Below are 22174 nucleotides of genomic sequence, written 5' to 3'. Positions count from 1 at the left end.
TGAGGTTTTATTACTTAAATTATTACAAAATAACTCCCAGTCTATTTGAATGCTTTATTAGCTAAACACAGAGACAAACTGTCAACAAATCAATTTATTCCAAGCACTACATCATTATTTATTGTTATTAAAGTAACACATTTAAATCATGAATAGCATGGTGACAATTGGGTCACACTGCAAGAGTTTTGGTTGCAGAACAAGAAGCTAATAAAGTAATCAGCAGCCCAGCCGCTGCTGACTTGAGGTGGGTTTAAAAATCATGGGTCTTTAGAAAAACAAAATTTATTTATATATTTTAGTTAAAATATTTACTGCGGCTGCTCTCCTGCACAGCGCCTTTTCACCCTATCTATGCCAGCCTGTGAAGAGGTGGTGTTCAGGAGAGCAAAAGTAAATAAGTTTTTTTTCTGTGTGTTTATTATATTACATATTGGAAGAGTTTCATAACTTCAGCAAAGACGCATCATCTAGTCCGATTTGCTTGCAGACTGCCTCTGAGAAATTAATTAAAATTATATCAGACACATAAAAGAGCATGAAAATATAGACTGAAATTATCCAAAACCAGAAAAGTTAATTAATTTTTAAATTATTAATAACATAATAATATCCTTTAGATAGAATATTAATTTGAATAAATTATAATACTAAATTGCTAAGTTTAAATTATACCATTATTTTATAAATCCAGCGAGGGGGTGGCACTTCGTAGTCCACATCATCGTCGGCTCGGCGCACCCCCCGCGGTCCCAATCGAAGGTGAGAAGGACTTCGAAGTCGTTGCCACGGTTCTTTTAGCGCCAAATCGTCCTGCGCCGAGGACTCTTCTGGCGGCTCCCAACTCGCAGGGGGCTCGTCTGCTGGCGCCGCCAAAGACATCTCGGGCTGCGCAAAGTCTGCCGAGGGCGGCGCCATCGGCGGGAAATTGCTTCTTTTGCCGTGAGCTGCGTCAAAAAATTAAAGAAAAAGAATCAAGGGAAAGTGGGAAAAAGAATCTTTACTCTCACCTCCCCAGCATGAGTGGCCGTACTGCAAGCAGGATCCTGTCAACAAAAACGTGGCATGTTGATATCTTCAAATTGCATCAAATATATTTTTCATGTATCAATTTAAGATATTCTTTTTTATTTCCCCTTCCATGCAATATTTAGAAAATTTTCAGATATGCTGGCAAATGTCAGATTTCACTTTCATATCCAAGTTTAGGAAATTAAAGATTCATAAATACATTTTTCATGGCCTTGCGCATTGGAAAATTTTTTAATTTTTATCAACAATAGAAAAACAAATATTGATTTATAACAACGCATAAATAAAATTTTGACTTAAATATAATTTGAGTGATAAAACAATTTGCTACTAAATTACAAGGCAAATTTCTTATAATTAAATTTATATATATATATCAAACCACTTCGCTTTTCTGATGATACTTATTATGCACGCTCGAGAGGACCCAAAACCCCTTTTACAAGGTTAGGACGTCACAGAGATTCGTCAAAATGCTTTGCTCATGCAGAGAAATGCGTACATATATCATCAGGAATTGCGCTCAGGGATTATACCTAGTAATATGCTACTTTATTTTTTTGGCTCCGCAGCCTCGTCTTCAGAATTAATTCAGTGTGAAATTGCAAGTGGTTCAAATTAATGAGTGAGTTCAAACCCTATAACGAGGTGACGCACTGCTTTTGCTCGCATTTTTACGCAAATTTAATGAACTCAAATGCATAAATTTTTTTTCATTCTCCGGTCCGGTGAGACCACAATATTTTAGCTTACAATGTGTTATGTAAAGCAATGCTCGTTTCTTAAGTAAGCATATAATTAACGACTTTGTAATTAACGGAAAAGACATCTGGAAGCCTCTAGGGAAATTTCTGTCAAGAACTTCTCGCGAAAGAAAAGGTACGCACTCGCGGGCACTGGAATACTGGCGTGGGTAGTAGCATTTTGCCCATACAAAAGGTCACTTTTGGAACTTGTTTGGTTGTAAAAAGTTTTCAGGACGTTTTACAAAAATAAAAACTGTTCTTAGAGAAACATAATTCAAAATGCTTGGAGGTAAGTTAAAAAATAAAACATAACCACGAAAATACAAAAAGCATGTTGAGGCCGTAATTACTAAGAAAAAAATATACAAGATAAAATTAAATTTATAGAATCTATAATTTATATTTCATTTATTTATCAACGAAGCATGTTATTGACGTCACAAATTAGTATTCTTAAAAAAAGGATTATTTGAAGAAAAAAACTGTACTGTTCAAAAGCTTTTCCAAACTTAAAAGCAAGTTAATGATTGTTTCCATTTTGAATATATTTCTCCATTAATAAAATGAATTTTAAATTTTATGGAGTTTAAATTGATTAAAATTATTAAAAGCTGTTTTTCATCTCCTTTTTTCTCTGCACTGATCCTAAAGTTTAGCTTCAGTTGGATGCACTAGATCTGGTTTTGCAATAGCGATTCCGATTCGTTTGTAATGCAAAACAGTCTTCTATCGTCCTTTTTTTCAGTTTATTTGCCCCTGGAAGCAAAGCGTATTAGTTTGTATTGTTGAAACAAAGAGCGCGTGGCAAACAAAAAAGAGTTGAAACAAAGCGCGCGAGGGGCACACAGGACCTTTAAACAATTCATTCTGGCCGACTAAACGTGCGAGACACACGAGCCCTCCGTCAGATATAGGGTGGCACTTTCAGCCCTTTTGTGGCTGATCGAGCCGCGCACGAGGAAATTTGCAAACACCCCGCGAGAAAGGTGTGCGGATGCGACAGATCCGCCCCCCGAGTTTCCTCCACTGCGATGAAGAGGAAGCAATCAAAGTACATCGCAAAAATGCACCTTCTGTTGCCAAAAATAAATTATTTCCCTTTCATTTAGTCTGCATTTTAATTCACTATTGAACTTCAATTAATTCATTGAGGGGTCAAATTAGGAGTAAAAAATTAGAACAAATTAACTGTTTTCATTGTGAAGGATGGGGTCATTTTCATAGAAGCTTTACCAAAATTCTGGCTAGTGGTGGTGTCGATTTGTCAAATAAACTTTAAATTTTTTGACCTTGACCCTCCAGCAATGACCAACGAAAATTGAAAAAAAGAAACTTCCTTTTTACTCTACATACGTGTCGCGCTTTATAATAGAAGCTGTGCAATGATTATCATTTGAGTGTAAAAATCTAACCAGCAAATGAAAACATCATTTTCTGGATCAAATCAAAACGGCTTTTTCGCCATTGTTAAAGCCTCGCCGAATTTCAATTGTTCAAAATCGGAAAAAAATGTCATGTTTGCCTATTCATGCAACATTTTACTAATTTTGTGTAAAGTTTCGCACGCCAGTGGCAATACGTTCATAAAATTCATACCAATCTTTTTTTTACACTGTTAACAAGCTTTGTTTCGTATTCCACAGAGTACGAAAAATAATGAATTTTTTTACTTTTTTTTTTATCAATTTTGGTCTTGCAAAACAAACAAAGAGATCCCCATACCAGTCATATTTTCTACTCAACGTGAACGCAGAGCCTACATCAAACAGGGTTAGTCTTTCTTTGAAGAAGATATTTTATCTAAATGCAAAGTGAATCCCACAGATCGGAGGTAAAAATTCGATCTCCTTGATATAAAATATGTAAAATCTGTAGACCTTTTTAAGAGAAAATGCGAAAATACGTTTGTTATATGAAAGACAATACTTTTGTTACCTCTAAGGGCTCAATTTATGCACAATAATTGGTGTTTAAAATAATATGCTTGTTCTCAACATCAATCCGAGATAAGAGGAAAATTAGCCCGATTCCCATAATGAGTCATGCTTTTGTGCAAATTTGAGGAAAATGAGAAAGACTTCTTGATTATATATCTATGTAATCGTAAATCAGACACACAATTTAAGAAAATATTAATTTCCAAAAATAAGACACATAAGAAGTGAAAAAAAATTTATTGATTTCATTTTAATGCTTAGCTCCTTCGATTTTGCGTGGAATTAATTTCAGAATGAATGTAATGAAATTGTTCTATTTTTATCTAAAATTTATGGACATTTTAGTACTATCAGTGATTTTCATTATAACTTTTCCATCTAATACAAAATTTGTTGTAATTTCCTAATAAGAAGAATAGTTTGGAATATTTATATGTCAGATTACTTTATTAAATGGAAATTGAAAGCTTCTGTGAAACTTAAAATGTAAGAGAATCAATAATTTAGGGGAATAGTTGGAAAGGAAATCTAAAACTATACTGATTATTGCTTAATTTTTAATGCTTAAAAACCCGCAAGCATTAACTTTTCTCAACTACTCCGCTGATTGTGAAATAAGCAATTCTGTTAATTCCTTTGTATATATGAAGTTTTCCATTAAGCTTTAAGCAAAACGTGCTTTGCTTGAATGCAATTCTAAAACATTTGTCACGGAAAAGACATTTTCCCCGAGCCGTTCAAAGACATGCCAATTATTAGTTAGTCCGAAGTTTGCACAATAATTTAGAAAAAGGGAACAATTATAGAAAAGAAGTTAGAAATTTAGCCTCAAATATGTTTCATTCCCATGCAAATTTTAACGTTAAGATTTTGAGAGTGAGAACAACGTGCGAAATATATAAAGTCAAAAGTTGTTACCCCTAAAAAATTTTGGTGCTAGGCCTGGAGAAATTCGTTTTGGGGTACCTGCGGCTGTGTTGGGGAGAAGGCAGGAGATGGTGACGATGGCGACCACGGAGACGAGAAGGCTGGCGGAAGAGGTTGGCTGGTGGTGCCCCATGATTCTGCAGGACCAGAGTCACCCCAAGCCGTGCGGGTCGTCCCTTATAAGGGTGGCGGAGGGTGCAGGAGGCGCAAGCGTCCCCCGCCGCCCACCACCGCCGCGCCGCGCATTACCGAATTTTGGCCGCCGGTGCTATGGCAGATCCGCGTGCACGTTGACACGCGTTTTTTAATTTTTCAACCCTGTCGCTTGACATCCTCGCATTATTTGTTTTAATTAAGCTTCTTGACACGCACGCGAGCATGTTTTATTTGCAACAAAACCTGCTGGCTTTTTTGGCAAGCACAAATGCAACATGAGTTTTTTCCTGCAAATTCACATTTTTATTTCATTTTATGCTTCAAGTTTTCTTTATGATTAAATGATTAAATTTAATAATAACAATGTTTATAATTTTGTAAATTCCTGTTGATTTAAAAAAAAAAGAGAAAAACTTATTTTGACGAATTGCATAATTATTTTGACTTCAGTTGATCAGAAAATCAATTTAAGTTGAAATTTCTTCTAAAAAGAAATTCACAAAGAAGTTTAAATTAAAAGTATGAATATAAATTCCTTTTGAATTAAGCATATTAAGTTTTTACTCACATTAATTAGAACATTTCTAACATGTTAATTTGTTAAATTATCTGATTAATTTAAATTAATTTCGATTTATGTACAGGTAAAATAATTATTTGCATTAATTGCGAGTTTTTGCATACATATTCATATAAAATTTATTCAATTGGATTGCAAAAGACAGGTTATGTGTTTTGATATATTACAATGGAAAACAAGCAAAAAATGTTTTCTTTCATCATGATCGATCATGATGTTTTTCTTTTGTTGATTAAACCAATAATGACGTGCACTGATATTTTTTATTTGGGCACGTGTATTTGCGTTAACGTGATTATATTAAATAGGTACTTCATGCTTTAATTCTCTTTACTTCATGTTGGTGAATATCTTTGAACCGCACTCTAGGATTATTAAGTGGCACGCTTGGGTCTGGCAGAGAGACAGTTTGGAATCCTAATTTTTCGGTTCTGCATCAAAGGGTGTCAGCAAAATTTGCCAAAAGCGCCTCAGCGTTTAATATACAGGGGTATGCAACCCACGCAAAACACAAACTTGACATGTTTGCTTTGTGCAACCTCGAATTTCCTGTTTTCCCCCAAAAACGACTTATAATAAAGAAATTTTTTTGTTTATCAATGAAAACAATTTATAAATACACAGTTTTTGTAGAAATAATATTTTTATTTTGAACATTTAATTTCAAAATTTCCTCCTTTGTCTTATTAAGCCGTTTCACATACATGTGCAAACTTGATTTGGTTTCTCAGAATATTCTTTATATAGATCAAACATTCCAAGAATCAGAACTCAGAACGCATAATATATAATTATGATTCTCCCTCTCAGCACCTGATGCTCCCAATTCTCCCTTTCCTTTTTCCTTATTGACCTGAATAATTCGCCTTTCCGCCAAGAACAAAGTTCTTTGTGTGAGCATAGACCTGTTGAATATTAGAGCAGCGTCGCAACCCCGACCGACCGCGACTTTTCCACCACATACGCGCGCGTGTGTGTGAATTTGTAATAAACGGCCTCTCCTCACCCCTTTAAGACTATTGGGAGGTAGTGAGAATTTGACAAAAAAGGACTGTCAGAGCCCCCTTCTGACAACTTTCAATTTTACAATGTTTAAGAGATACCCCATATTTTCCAAAAACACCAAAAAGTTCAGCCAATTTCCGCTGCAAAATGCCCATTTAAAATACACATAGAACGACTGCAGTGCCATATAGGAATTTTCAATGGGAGTGCAGCCGCACAGGCAAGCAAAGTCCAGCAGCAGGACAATAGGCCCAATGGACTGGAGCAAATTGCTCCCCGCTGAGGGAATGAATTAGGCGCTCACAGCAGGGTCTCCTTTGTCAATTTAAAGATTTGATTTTTAATTATTGAAAATTAAGTTTTTTTTTAATCAACATATCACGTGCCGTTAGCCGTTTGCCAGTAAAATTTAATGAAGAAGCTCATTTGAATGAAATTTTTTGGCCAACTACAAGTCGTTCGAGATATTTGTTGACATAATATATTTTGTCGGCGCGCATTCATTTGATATTTTTTTCTTAGCGTTATATGATTTATATTGGATTTTTAAGAGTCAGTTAGAATAAATGAAAAATATAAATTATTTAAATAAAAAACATTATTAGAAAAAAAAGATATTAAAATACTTTAATTCCTTTTATTGTGATTATTAAAATGGTAAAATACGTAAAAAGAGTACAAAAAAAGTTGAAAAAAAATTATGCATTATTTTTATTAATTTTTTTTTTAAATTTACAGCAATAAACATTTAAATTAATAAATATAATTAAATTTTTATTTAATTACATAAAGTTTTTTTTTAATTTATAATTGTGAAATTATAGTAGGTTGAAATATAATAAAATAATATCTTTTTTAATTTTGTTTGTCGCGAACCATTATGTCTCCGCTTCCTAGCTGGGTTGGCAGGCATATTTTATTAATTAAATGTCGTATTTGAGAAAAAATGTTAATTGTGTTAATTTTATATCAACCTGTTAATATTTTTAAATATATTTTAATATATACTCTTAACAACAACAAAATCACGGCTACGTGCAAGCCTTATTTATTTTTGGTAGCTCGTTCTATAATTTACTTCAATTCAGTAGCTGAATGCTGAATATTAAATATACGTTTAATTTAAATATTGATTATAAAAACCAAATTTGATAATTGCATGTCGCATTTATAAAGAAATAAATGAACCAACTCTGGCAGCGATAGTGAGAGAAAAAGTCTCTTCAGCTGCAAGTCTTGTTGGCTGCAAGTTTAAAATTTGTGTTGCCTGTTCATTTGAAGCACAATTGCTGCTACCTGCGGCTATTTACCCAACGCACAATTGACTGACCAATTCCATATTCTTAACAAAAGACCCCTTGCTGCGGTGCGATCCCTTCCGAGTCGCCCCCAATAGCCGCAGCACCTAGGTGGAGCTAGTGCATGGGCTCAAAAGGCAATTTTTAATATCATTTTGATTCGCGGGCTCCAGCAAATTTTCTATTTAAGTTATATAATTCTAATTGATCTCAGGCAAAAGTAAAAGAATTGCTCTATTGCTTGACGCAAATTTTATAACTATATTCAAATTCCTTCCATTTAATTTTTGGTTCTGAAAATGGACATAAAAAAGTATGGAGAAATCTGTTAAGATCGTCAACTTAAATATTTTATTACATTTACCCAAATTAAGATATTTAATTTTAAAAGTGATTAGGCACTGAAGGAAGAGTTGAAGCATCAACTCTGAAATTTTGAATGATTTTCATAAGTCAGAAATGAAGTTGGAGCGCACCAAAAATGTTGTAATTAAAGCTCAATTAACTTAATTTTTAATTAAGTTTGAGCAAATTTTTGGCACGGAACTTATTTATTTAAACGCCCTTTGTTGATTTCAGTTAAAAATTAGCAGTGTTTCTTATGTTATTTTTTGGCTATCGCTACCTCCCAATAACCTTAAAATGGCATGCTTACCAGACATTAAGCGCACATTTCTCCGAATCGCCGCGGTGATGAGGCGTGCGCGATTAAATACGACCACCGCACACAATCCTTTGTTTTACGCTATACTTGTTCCGCGGTTTTCATTGTGTTCTATACACCCCTGTCTGCGATAACAAAAACTTTCGCCACTGGCTTTTCCGCGAATGTATTCTCAAGTGACGCCCATTACGTGTAGAGGAAGGAAATAGACAGAAATTCAAATTCTGGACTGTTTTTCGATATTTCTTTTTGTGTAAAAATAAGGCCAGTCTAAAAAAAGTAGTCAGAATTTTTAAGTTTTTTGTCCTATGTATTGAAATAATGTGTTATGGCAGCAAATCATTTGCATCGATGCAAACATTTATAATTTTTGTCAATATTCGAGTTTTTAGCCAGTATAATGTCCTGCCGTAGGTGTTTTTTTATCATTTTCTTTTTTTTTGGCAAAAATGAATACTGCCCAAATAAGTAAATAATATATCATTTGAATCTCCCACACATTTTAAAATACACAATTATAATATTTGAACAAGATTGCTCGCTTATTTACATTATTTGCTGTGAGCATGCCAATTTTAAGGCAAACAGTGTTTTCAATATAATTTTTTGCACTCAATTTTGCTGGGAAAATTAAAAAAAATCCTAATTAATTGAATAATTAATATTCTAGAACAAAAATTCCAATTACCGAATCGTGCAAATTTTAATTCAATAATTTCGTACATTCCAAATCGATTTCCACGAAATCTCGGCTGCAAAATTGTCCTTTCTTAATGCAATTAGTTGTAATTTCACACGCCGTTGAACGCACCCCTGCCTGAAACGCTTCTCATCCCCTTTCACAGAGCATAATGCTGGCGATGACGTAACGAGTCGTCCTCCGCAATTATCACGCCGGCCACATAATGTGCATGCAAAGTAGACCGCATTGTCATTTTGCGCGCGGTGCATTAAGGCGTCCATGCACCACACAATGTTTGTGCACTTCTGCGAATCGGCTCGTTAGGAACGCCAGTCAGGATTTTACGATCGCGCGGGGGTCCGGCTAAGCTGTAATTGATTAATAATCCTAATAATTAGCACTCTCGCGCCGAGCATTCATTACGCCATCAGTATGCTGAATGTGCGCGCGCGTTTTGTTTTCCTCTCGGCTAATTTGCCGCTCGGATGCGTTTTTGTTGCTTTGTTTGGTCAGTTGTGAGTGACAACAAGTGGAATTTTTAATCATTATTTCATTGATAGTTAAATTTTTAGTGCATTATTTTCAAATTATTAAATATTTTGAGAATAAATTATTGTTCTTTTTTTACAGTTGAAAAAACTTAACACACAATATAGTGGTTTTCAAAAGTTTTTGTAAATCAGATCAGGACCATGTGTGGTAAACGCAGTTCACTTTAAAATATTGAGTCGGTGAACCTAAGCGAATTTCATTTATTTAGGAGTCGAGCTTTATATTTGAGCGCGGAAAATGACAGATTGCATTTTAAACGCCAGTCTGGTTCCGGATCCATTGTAGTAATGCGACACCCTGTTGCATACAGCGACGGTATGAAACGACGCCGACCACAACCCCGTCTGCAAACAAAGGTCCGCCACTGTCATCCTAATGTGCGAAAATTAATATTAATTCGTCTCTCCTTTCAGCAAGAGAAATTTGTGGAGGAAAAATCTTTTAAGCTGCTTTCCTTTGAGATCATGAAAAATTTGAGAGGAAAAAATTCAAAGATTTAGATTAAGATTTTATTCTTAAAAATAAATCTAAAAATAAAAATATCGTAATAATATATGAAAAATAAGTCATGACACGCGCCTATATTTTCTTCGGGAACATCACTAACATCCAGAGACAAAAGTTTTTGCTTTTGCTGGGATGAACTTCTTCCTGCACTTCCTGCAAACTAAATATGGACTGAAACTATCAATCACTCGAGATCGAATGCGCAATTTATGTAAATGCTGAAACGAATAGGAAATGAGTATTGTTCACTATAGATGTTCACATCACCCCATTCAATATCAATTGTTGAAGCTCTGACTGCCAGTTTTTCATCCAAATGTGAAGGACCTGATTTTCATATTTGTATACGATTCCTAACCATAATCAAACCATGAATGTTGTTTCCAATCAATATGTTTTAATTTTCACGATAAAACTGTTAAAATTTCATACCGTATTGAAGCTTTCACTAAAGTCTCTGAATTAATAAATTTTTAACGTACTGTGTATTGAATTCTTATCTAATATATTAATGCCCCACAAAACTGACAATGAGTGGGTCGCCCTGCAAGTTTGTTGATAGAGATGCAAATTAATAAATTTCTGATGAAGGAAAAAATTGTTATCGACTGAAACATAACATTCTCTCTTGGTCTACAGGTTGACCAAGTGCATATATAATATTTTTTTTAATAAAATTAAATTTCAGAAATCTAAACAATGTTTACAGAATTTTTCCAAAACTTTTTTGTAAAAACAAATACTGGTTTGTGTCGTTTGTACTCTCTGCTGTGCCAATTGATAATAAAGGCGGAAAAGGGCAACCAAACTCTGCCTTGGCCTGACCCTAAAGAGACGAATAAATTAAGCAGATTGCGTCACTGGATGCTCTGAAGTCAGACAAAGCAAAAAATAAAAACGCATCTGGAGCGCCCCACCAGTGGTTAACTGCTCAAATATTGTCTTATCACCAAGAATTGTTAATGGGAGCAACGTCTTTTAAGAAGCTCTGTTTGGAAATTTAAATAACTATGGAGAAGCTTGCGGAAATCAGCAAACTAGCTCTGATTTTCCTTGCAACTTGGTAAATTTTAGAAAATTATATTAATTTTCATTATAAATTCGTTTTCAGTTTGGCACACCAATGCGGCTGCCTGCAATTAAAGGATATTCTTCCCCCGTATAATAATGGATCAATAGCTTATGATAAATTATCAAGTCCTCGGGAGGGTTTGGAACCGACCTTAATTTCCGTAGCGGTCCATTTGCTCCGATTGACCCCAAAACAGCCGCTTTTTGAGGCTGAAATTTTCCTCACCCAACGTTGGAGGGACGAAAGACTGCGCCTGCCACAGGAAGAAGCTGAAAAAAGTGACTTCGTGGCCCTCGACCATCTCTGGATTGACAACATTTGGAGACCAGACACTTACGTCGAAGGCGCGAACCACATGGATGACTCGTCGGTCTTTCCGAGCAGCTATTTGCTTCTCCACAAGAACAAGACCGTTGAGTACCAGACAAAGTAAGCCATCATTGTTTTATCAAAAGGCGAACGAATGATTTGAATAATTTTCATTTTTGTAGGTTTTTGGTAAATTTGCGGTGCGATTCTAGTAATTTCGGTCCTCCTTTCGAGACGCATTTTTGCGACATTCTTATCAAAAGCAGTGCGTATCAATAATTGAACATACTATAATTAGCTATTTTTAAATTACTACTGTTGCATAATACACTTTTATTTTAAACTGTATTACTGTCAAAAAATTATTTACTTTTCAGAATTTGAAAAGCGCTAAAATCGACCCCCTCTTTTATTTTCGTTTGTCTCTTAAAATCCTCATCAGTAATACAAAAAAATTACTATTTTACTTTTAATTCCAAATCCCCTTGCAAGTATTTTTTAAAATGGTAATAGTAGCATAAAAATAAATTGTAAAAAGAAATAAAAAAAAAATGACGTTGAAAAAATCAAATTATTAATTTTTCTTGCACAGTAACCGGTAGATTTGATCACACTACTTACGAGTGGGACAAGGAAGTAGAGAATCCTTTCTCTGTAGAGAAAATAACCAATTTCTTGCCAAACATGGATATGTACAGTCATTATAGTGAGGGTTTGCATCCAAGTCTTAATGCTGGTGTAATAGGTAAATAACATTTTTTATAAAATAAAACCAAATACAAATTAAGAGTTTAGGTAAGGTTTCTTACTTGATGGCGACGATTTACCTTGAAGTGCACGTCAGCTACTTTTGGATACGAGTTTTTATCCCAGTGTGTGCACTATTGGCTTTATCGGTTTGAAAATTTCTTTTCAAATTAAAATTGCAATTATAAATTGATTTTTTTAGTGGATTCCTTTCTGGATGCAGCCTGAGGATTGCATGTTCCGATTAGCGGTTGGATCAACTTCTTTGATTGCCCTCCTGATTCACATTCTCTCATCGGAAGCGTCGTTCCCTCGAACGTCTCGTCTGAAACTTATTGATTTTTTCTTTTTTGTTAATTTCATGTAATTTGAATAATGGTCAAACGTTGCGTATTAATTAAATTAGGATTAAAGGTTGGTGCTTTTGGCGTTTGCTGAAACTTGCGTCGTCAAGTACTGGATGACCGGTGACACTTACAGGGATGTTGAAGAGCAAAATAATGTTGAACTGAATGTCATGCCAAGCCAGCAGGTAGACTCAATTTACGGATTTGAAATCGTTAATAATGATTTTTTCAAAAGGTTTCTCGCGAGACGGCAATTCCAAGATCACGCATTCAAGCAATCAAATATGATCATCGTTCACGCGTTGCATTTCCTGTCACATTTTGTGCATTTTCAATCATAATTTTTCTTATATATCTCCATTATCACATTCCTTTTTAAATATGAAAACTCGAAACTTACGTCATTAGATTAGTACAAGCAACAAGCAACCTTATATTATACAAATATATAAGAGAGGGGGAAGCATGGCCGCTGACAGACGTTCGCTGCAGCGGCTGCTGCTATTTCTGTGTTTTTCAGCGGTTATCCGGCTGCCATCATCCGGAAACCATGACCAGAGTCAGCGTGAATGGTCCCAGACGGGACACCGGCAATCGGACGGCGCGGACGGCGCCTCTTCTGTCCGGGGGCCGGCTTTTCCCGTCTGGCAATTGCTCGCCCATTATGGTTGCTTTCAAGGACGAACCAGCCGAGCGGCGAGGAGGAGAATCGCGCGTCGGGGCTGCGGCCTTGACGTGCACGAACCTGCAAAATTCCTGCTGCTGCCTCACGGTTTGTTGACAACTCGCTCGCCAACTAGCTGCTTCGTCGCCAAACTGTCTGAAGAGGTAGGAAACGGAAAGACAATTCTGATTATTTTTCTCGGCACCGGTCTCTATCTGACTCTTCTACTGCTCGCCATGGGCGACATCGAGAGCAACCCTGGCCCTTTGAATGAGGACGATAAGGCCTTCTTTCTGTCAGCTCTCGACACCCAGCTTAACGACAAATTAAAGTTTACAAACGACTCTATCGGAGAGCTTAAAACATCAATGGAGGTACTGGTGGCGAAAGTGGAGGCGGAGGCTGAGAAAGTTAAAACGCTACAATCGGAAAATGTTAAACTGTCGGCCCGAGTCACCCTTCTGGAAAATCGTTTGGCCTCGCACGAATCCGATCTGCGACGGAAAAACTTGGTGGTTTTTGGCATGCCTACTGCTACCAATTTGCAGAGCGCCGTCGGTGATCTTCTCTTCAGCAAGTTGAAGCTGCCAAACCGTCCGCAGGACGAGCTGCTCGAGGCCTCTTTCAGGATCGGCAAAGAGGACGCCGCAAAACGCCCAGTCATTCTCAAATTTAAAACTGATCAAGCCAAATTTTCAGTCATGAAAAACGTCGCTAATCTGAAAGGAACGGGCATTGTCGTGTCCGATGACCTAACACCAGAGGAACGAAAGGTCAGGCGGAAGCTGGTCGAGGCCCACAAGACTGCTAGAAAGCTCGGAGTCCAGTCGAAATTGCGCCGCCGGGGTCTTGAGCTCAATGGGCACGAGATTTCGGCTGCCGAGGTGGCCAAGGAGGGCTGGCTCCGCAAGTATGTGCCGCAGTTCCACCAGCAGCAACAGATGGATGGTGAGAGTGAGGGGTCCAGCACAGATGCCGGAGACGGTCGACCCAAGCAGAAGAGGAACAAAAGGAACCGAGCTGTAGCCTTACTCTCACCCAACGAGCAGCCCTCCGAGCCCCAAGCCGGCGGGTCCCAACAGGGTTTTGCCCCAGCCCCTCTCAACAGCAAGTCCAACAGCAAGGACAAGGAGGCAAAAAAAACCCAGAGGGGCACGTCGACGAGGAGCTTGGACAGGCTGCGATCGGCCAACAGGAACCCAGGGTCGGACTCAGATGTGAACAGCCAAAACTAAAACTTGTAAGTGAAGTGATACGCTTTTTTTGTGATAAGAAAAAAAAACCGGAAAATTATTTAAAAGTTATTAGTATAAATGCTCAGTCACTCGCGGACTTGGATCATATGCGTTTGCTCCGAACAAATTTATCTTTGCAAATTGTTGATGTTGTTTGTATATCCGAAACGTGGCTTAAAGATAAACATAATATTGATAAAAGGTATGCAATTGAAGGATATAAATTAATTAGGCACGACAGAAAAGAAACTCGTGGCGGTGGTGTAGCTTTTTACATAAAACGCAATTTAAAGTTTAAAGTGGTTTGCGCCTCTTCGGAGAGTAAAAATAATTCGGCAGAGTTTTTAATGGTGGAAGCTCAAATTTTAAATGAAAAGATTTTGCTTGTGGCCGTCTACAGAAGGCCATCACCAGAAGTAAACTTTGATGATCTTTTTAGCGAGCTGCAAAATACTTATGTTCAATACGATAATTGTGTTCTGCTCGGAGACTTTAACTGCAATTTTAAAGTTAATTCGAATCTTCTCAATAATTTAGAGTCACATATTAAACAGCTTGGCATTCAAAGGCTTCCTATTGAAAACACGCACATTTCTTACAACGCAGTAACAACAATTGATGCCATAATGGTTTCTCCAGAAATAGTTTATGCAGGCTTTGGAAAATTGTTCAATATGCTGTCACACCATCAAATGCTTTATGTTATTATTGAAGGTGAGCTTCCAGAAAGTATGAGTGAATTTAAACACATCCGTGAGTTTGGTAAAATTGATCGTAACTTGTTAAGCACTGAAGCGTTTAAAATAAGTTGGCACGAGGAAGTTGAAAATATATCACTTGAAGCGAGAGTTGAATCTTTTAACAAAAAAATTGTTTCGCTGTTTGACCAAGTAGCACCAAAGAAAAAAATTAAAATAATGAAAAAATTTAAGCCCTCATTTCCATCTGGTGTGAAAGCGTTGATTAAAGACCGGGATAAGGCGAGAAGAAAGGCAGAATCAGATCACAATATTATTTCATTTAATTTGTTTAAATCGCTGAGAAACCAAGTTAAACAAAAAATTTTGAATTTCCAGAAATCAGTGATTTTTGACAGTTTAAATCAAATCTCAGGAACTAAGCATATGTGGAGTAAGTTGCGAGGATTAGGCTTGGTGAAAGATAAATCCAGAGTTGCCGAGCTCGTCCTAAGTTCTGACGAGCTTGTAAATGATTTGACCGTGAAAAGACCCTCTAATATTTTGAACAAAATTGTTAAAAATTTCTCAATCCCTCGCAAAATTTCAGGCGATAAATTTTATTTTAAACATGTAACCCCATTGGAAGTGAAATTAGCGCTGAGAAGTATAAAGTCACCCTCTGAAGGGACCGACAATATTTGTAACAAAATGCTGCTCATGACTATTGATGTAATTCTGCCATCTCTCACGTTTATTATTAACTCTGCGCTGCAAACATCATATTTCCCAGCTATTTGGAAAAAAGCTATTTTGATGCCTCTGCCAAAAGTTCGTAGCCCCGCTAGTAGTTCTGATTTCCGGCCAATTAGCTTGCTGTGCGTTGTTTCAAAAATTTTGGAAAAAATTGTTTTTGATCAAATGATGGAATTTTTATTAAAAAATGAGGTCCTTGATAGGCTTCAATCTGGATTTCGGAAATTGCGTAGCACGACAACGGCTCTGTTATAAATTGCTGAGGATTTGAGAATTTCAATGTTTAAAAATGAAGTAACGCTAATGGTTTTTCTTGATTTCTCAAAAGCATTTGATTTGGTTGACCATGGTCTTTTGTTGAGTAAACTAAATCAATTGAATTTTTCCGCACCTGTTTTGCGTTTCTTTGAAAGTTATCTATCAGGCCGTCAGCATGCAATTAAAAACAGTGATGGTAGTTTTTCTCAATGGATGAATATTGAATGCGGCGTGCCCCAGGGTTCAGTTCTTGGGCCACTTCTTTTTTCTCTGTACACGCACGATTTATCGGCAGTGTTAAAGGATAGGTGCAAGTACCATGTTTATGCGGACGACACTCAGCTTTATCTTAGCTGCCTGTCGAATAATGTAAACGAGTGTGTTAAGATTATGAACGAAGTATTAAGAGATGTTGTGTATTGGTCAGAAGCGAATGGACTTAAACTCAACCCGAGTAAATCACAAGCTATGTTTGTATGCTCAGAACGAAATAATTCTAAAATTTCCGCGATGCTAAGTGAAAAATTATATTTAAATGATGTTGAGTTAAATTTTGTGCAAGAAGCGAAAAACCTTGGAATTATGTTTGATAAGAACTTGTCTTGGAATGCGCAAGTGTCCAGAATATCGCAAAAAGTTTACGGCACTTTAAAAAGTATTGAAAAATTCAGAAATGTAACCCCTGAAAAAGTTCGAGTGAGACTTGTTAAAAGCTTGATTCTGCCGCACTTCGATTACTGTGACATAGTTTACTGTAATTTGACAGCCTCGCAAATTAACAAATTGCAAGTACTACAAAATCATTTAATCAGGTACATTTTTGATGTAAAGATCGGCCAAAATTTATCACCCTTGTATAAAAAATGTGAAATACTGAAAATCGCGGATAGGCATAAATTGAAAATTTTAGTTCAGACACACAAAATCTTGTATAAAAATAGTCCAGAGTACTTGAACGACTACGTTACTACAATGTATGATGTAAATTTGCTCGGGCGCACGAGAGCGCACCGAATGAAATTGCTCGCACCGTTTGTTAGTGTGGAGGTACCGGAAAACTGTTTTCAAGTTCAATGCTATAGGCTTTGGAATGAGTTACCATCAAATCTATGTTTGAACGAAAATGTTAATTTTTTTAAATCAGTACTGAAAAAGCAATATTTTGAGCAATATTAATGTTTTCTCTCTCTCTTGTTTTAAAATTTTTGTTTTGCATTTATTTGGATGAGTTCATGTATGGGGCATAGTTGCCCTAATTTCGAACCCAATAAACACTTCTTGAAACTATTATTGACTCGAATAAAAAAACCAACAAATAAAAATAGAAATTTTTTATGCTTCATAGCAAGGTTTATGTTAAGTTGTTTGATTTTTTTTAATGAAATATTTGTTTTTTTATTGACAAATCCAAAGCTGCTATTCAAGTTTTCCCATTATGGTTACAAATTTTGTTATATAATATGTTTTAACATATTTAGGCTAAATTTTTTGTCCTTTTATTAATAGTAAAAAATGAGCGATATCATTTTCTCACGAGAAGTTTTTAAAAAAAAAATCATTATCAATTAATTTAGCGTTCCCAATGAATATTACCTCATTATTTGTATACTAAAGAACTCTAAAAATCTTAAAAATCCATGGCAAATACCAACAAATTTTCAATTCAGTCTACTTTACATGAGAATTTAATTGAAAACAAAAAAACAACAATAACAACATTTATGCTTCTACTGAACAAAAAATATTTATAAACATTCTTTCGTTTACAAAATAAATTTTATTACTAAGCGTCGTTTGCACCGGTTTGCACATCGTTTAATTAACTCCAGTCTGTTGGGTGATCCAGTTGCGATAATAGGCAACTCGGTTGTACACGGTGGGATAGCCCGGGATGGCGCAACCGTCAGACCAAGACACCAAACCAACCACCACACCGTCCACAAACAGAGGTCCGCCGCTGTCACCCTTTTTCATTTTTTGTTGATAAGTCATAAAAATAAATATAATTGTTTACATTGCAAGCACCAATATTTCCGTCAGGAAAGTCTGCGCAAATTTGTCCAGGGTAGACGTCATAACCAATGCCATTGTAGACAGTCTGGCAGAGCTTTTGGTCTCTGATTTCAACCACTAACTCCTTCAACTCTGCGCTCAATGCACCCCCATCCTAATAATTCATTTTGATTTTCAATAAAAACAATATTAAGATAAATTTAATGAAACGATATTAAAATTATAAATTTTTATTATTAACATAATAAGGATTTAAAAATAAAAACGTAAATTTTTTAGTCATGGATCCATGAAAATTGAAAATTCCTTTTAATGATAGCAATCATTAATTGATAATGCTTGTCAAAATACGAATTTTTAATTAAAACTTAATATCTTTCATACTCAAAGAAATCTAATGATTCAAAAATTCAAATATAATTCTTTAAACGCTGGAACTGAAATTAAACTTCACAATATAAACATACAGCACTATACTATACCCTATACAAGTCACATATAAATATGTGAGATCTAAAATAAATAATAAAATTATTTTTGTCTTACTTCAATTTGCCCCCATCCAATAACTGTAGCCGCAGTACCGACGGCAGGTTCGTCGCCCTGATTGGGAAGGGCGATCGGCTGCACATACGGTCCATAGACAAAGGGGGGCTCAACCTTTTAAGATAAAAATTTTATTGATATTATTCAAATTCTTCAAAGAATTCCTTCTTAAAACCTCAAGGATGGCAATATCGTTATTGAAAGAGTCCAGGGCGTCAAAGTTCTCATGCATGATGACCCTGGTGACCTGATGGCGAGTTCCTTCACTTAAATTTACACTGCCCGACCTGACGCTCAAAACGGCTGCTGAGAGGCTGGGTATAAAATTGTTAAAATCGTAGAGAATTTGAAAATAACCTTATGCAAATAATTTATTTCCATACTAAACCAAGCGGCTTAAAAACCAATAATACTCAAGCAACATAATTATATAAAGAGAAGATGTTGTTTATTTGACAATATTAAACCGCGCTTGATGTAAGTGTCGATTTGCAGGTCTGCTAGTTTTCATCCCCAATAAAATTGAATTGGGTTACATGTATCTGTTTGAAAAATCATTTGATAAATTGAAATAAATTTTTCGCAGCCACATCAATAATAGCTGTTTACAGAGAAAAACGTTATAATTAAGTTCGCTCAAAAATAAATATATAAATATAAGAATGATAAATTAATAATAGTAATAATGTTTTTTTTTTATTAATAATTAAGTAACGTAATTTCTAAAAATATAATATTTGTTTTTAAAAAAACTATATATAAATGTTAAAATGTTAAATTTGAACCATTTAATTTTTCTCACCCGTCAACACAGTGCGATGCAGTGAGGACAAAAGTTTCGCTGATTATGGAGGCTCCACATATATGCCAAACCAAATATTGCAGAGTTAACTGCCACGATGAGAAAGAGTAATGCTTAAATGTTCTTTTCGTGACTATCTTACCTGGCTTGGATATTCTCCTTGATCAGCGTTTCCTCCGCCAATGATGCGACCCTCAAAAGCCTGCAAAGGGCGTCTGACAATGCCAGCTGCAAAATCATTAATAATTTCTCATTTTTTTTTCATTTGTCGAAACATACCAAATGCTGATGTGGCCAGAACAGCAAGGAGCACAAATCTTAGCATGTTGAATTGCTTTAAATCAATGGCCAAGTTTTCAAAAGGTTTTTCTTATAATATGAATATGCGTCAATCAAAAAAGATAAGAGGCGCGGGAATTCTTGCAGCAATTAAGATAATATTGTGCCTTTTGTTAAATCTTGCAGAAATTTGAAGAAACCAACTAAAAACACACTTTAATCTACAATTTTAGTTGTACCCAAGTCAAAAACATTTTGGCACCTTTATAATAGTTCACCTTTCTTTGCAATAAAAACCCATATAAACAAATTTTCAAAACAAGTCAGATTTGATTTTGTTATTCACAAGAAAATTTAATTGAAAACAAAATCTATTAATTTATTATGCTTCTGAATATAGGGAAATAAAAATAACATAAATTCTTTACTTCACAACTTTAATTCGGCATCGTTTAATTAAACTCCAGTCTGTTGGTTGATCCAGTCGCGATAATAGGCAACTCTGTTGTACACTGTGGGATAACCCGGGGTAGCGCAACCGCTGGCCCAAGAGACCAATCCCACCACCACTCCATCCACAAGCAGAGGCCCGCCGCTGTCACCCTATTTTTGAATTTTTTTTACATATATTTTGCATATTTTGTGGAAAAAATCGGATTAAAATTTCTTACATTGCAAGATCCCAAGTTTCCTTCTGGAACGTCAGCGCAAATTTGTCCAGGGTAGACGTCATAACCAATGCCATTGTAGACAGACTGGCAGAGCGTTTGGTCTCTGATTTCAATCACAACCTCCTTCAACGCGGTGCTCAAAGATCCACCATTCTATTTATTAATTTTTATGATTAGTAAAATATCATAATAAATAATATTAATTTTTTATAATTTTAAATAATATTTATTTTCATACAAAATAGGGTCAGAAAAATAAATTTTTTGAGACTGGAATCATGTCACTTGAATTAAAAATTATAATTACAACATCTCATTTATAAACCAAAATTTAGTCAATGATTCGTCACCCACTTTGAATTTTAAATTAAAATTTTCACTTATTAAAAGATTCTTGAATTAATTAATTAATTAAATTGCATCTCTATCAACTTTAAATAAAAACACCACAAACAAACATCAAACACTGCTAATCTTAACAATTTACTTTACACACACATGTAAACTAAAATTATGAATATTTTTTATTACCGCAATTCGCCCCCATCCAATAACCGTGGCCGCAGAACCGACGGCAGGTTCGTCGCCCTGATTGGGAAGGGTGATGGGCTGCTCATTGGGTCCATAGACAAAGGGGGTCGCGACCTTTGAAAAAAATAATAATTTCAAATTTCCAAAGAATGTTTTCATCAAAACCTCAAGAATGGCGATATCATTATTCCATGAGTCTAGAGCGTCATAGCTCTCGTGCATAATGATATTGGTGACCTGGTGCCGGGTTCCGTCATTCACGTTCACGCTGCCCGACCTGACGCTCAAATCGGAGGGTGAGCGGCTGCGTACAAAATAAATAATATCGGTGATTTTTTTTGTAATAACAAAATAATCTTATGCGATTAAATTATTTCCTTACAACAGCAGCTTTAAAACCAATATAGTAATCGCGCACCACATAAAAGAGAAAAAATGTTATTCATCCGACGCTGTATTAAACCGCCTTTGATGCAACTAATGGAAATTGTGCCAATATGCACAACAAGGACTGCTGCATTTGACTGTTAAGCTTTTATCGCCAAAAAAATTCATGTGAACAAATTGAAATTTATTTGGAAAAAGAAAATTGAAGAAGCAATCGTTATAGAAATTAAAAATATAAATAAAAAGTAACAAATATTTTTTATTCTTTAGTTTAAAAAACCTCTTTTTTTTTGCTTGGACATTAACAAAGTGCAAACAAAAACAACTTTTTATCTTGTACGGTAAATTTATAAAAACTTCGTTAAAAAAATTATATTTAATTAAATTTTTTTCACCCGTCAACACAATGCGATGCTGTGAGGACAAACGTTTCGCTGATGATCGAAGCCCCGCATGTGTGCGATTCAAAATATTGCAGAGACAACTGTTAAATAATGTATTAAAATAACACAGAAGTTCACTTTAAAAACTATATTACTTGGCTTGGGTATTTTCCTTGTTCCGCGAATCCCCCGCCAATGATGCGACCATGGAAACCATTCAAGGGGCTTCTGGCGATGCCAGCTGCAATATGCATTAATGTTATTTCGAAATGATCATGAATATTTCATCGAGTGATTTTTTAATTTTGTTTGCGTCTGGCAAATTAAGTTAAAATCAAATCATACCAAATGCTGAACGTGGCCAGGAAAGCAAGGAGCAGAAATCTGAGCATGTTGAATGCGTTTAAATCA

General features: G+C 35.5%; 3 protein-coding genes across 4 annotated transcripts; all 3 read right to left on the bottom strand.

The window, feature by feature from the left end:
• Window positions 1–40: 40 nt before the first annotated feature.
• LOC132195921 (uncharacterized) lies at window positions 41–4824 on the bottom strand. Of its 2 annotated transcripts, none has more exons than XM_059618221.1 (4): window positions 4634–4824; window positions 1011–1046; window positions 676–947; window positions 41–497 (listed from the first exon to the last, which is right to left on the bottom strand). In XM_059618221.1, the coding sequence occupies exons 1-4, from the start codon at window positions 4773–4775 to the stop codon at window positions 471–473; spliced, it is 477 nt and encodes a 158-aa protein (XP_059474204.1). In that variant the 5' UTR covers window positions 4776–4824; the 3' UTR covers window positions 41–470. The 2 variants fall into 2 exon arrangements, with proteins under 2 accessions (XP_059474204.1, XP_059474205.1); XM_059618222.1 differs by having other exon boundaries at window positions 4682–4807.
• Window positions 4825–17555: 12731 nt separating this feature from the next.
• On the bottom strand, window positions 17556–20113 carry LOC132195920 (trypsin-1-like). The gene is made up of 7 exons (XM_059618220.1): window positions 19792–20113; window positions 19655–19740; window positions 19513–19601; window positions 18886–19024; window positions 18711–18824; window positions 18166–18318; window positions 17556–18116 (listed from the first exon to the last, which is right to left on the bottom strand). The coding sequence occupies exons 1-7, from the start codon at window positions 19835–19837 to the stop codon at window positions 17967–17969; spliced, it is 777 nt and encodes a 258-aa protein (XP_059474203.1). The 5' UTR covers window positions 19838–20113; the 3' UTR covers window positions 17556–17966.
• A 72-nt stretch (window positions 20114–20185) lies between these two features.
• Window positions 20186–22163, bottom strand: LOC132196168 (trypsin-1-like; the record flags this gene model as incomplete). Its single annotated transcript, XM_059618634.1, has 7 exons — window positions 20186–20394; window positions 20463–20615; window positions 20994–21107; window positions 21159–21297; window positions 21776–21864; window positions 21919–22004; window positions 22109–22163. Coding segments are annotated over 7 exons (783 nt in total), but the record flags the coding sequence as incomplete, so codon positions are not given.
• Window positions 22164–22174: the final 11 nt, after the last annotated feature.

This window comes from Neocloeon triangulifer, unplaced genomic scaffold (assembly GCF_031216515.1).
Source record: "Neocloeon triangulifer isolate White Clay Creek 2 clone unplaced genomic scaffold, ASM3121651v1 ptg000011l, whole genome shotgun sequence".
In the NCBI taxonomy this organism is placed as follows: Eukaryota; Metazoa; Arthropoda; class Insecta; order Ephemeroptera; family Baetidae; genus Neocloeon; species Neocloeon triangulifer.
The sequence above is the reverse complement of the archived record's forward strand: the minus strand, read 5'-3'. Positions and strand labels throughout refer to the sequence as shown.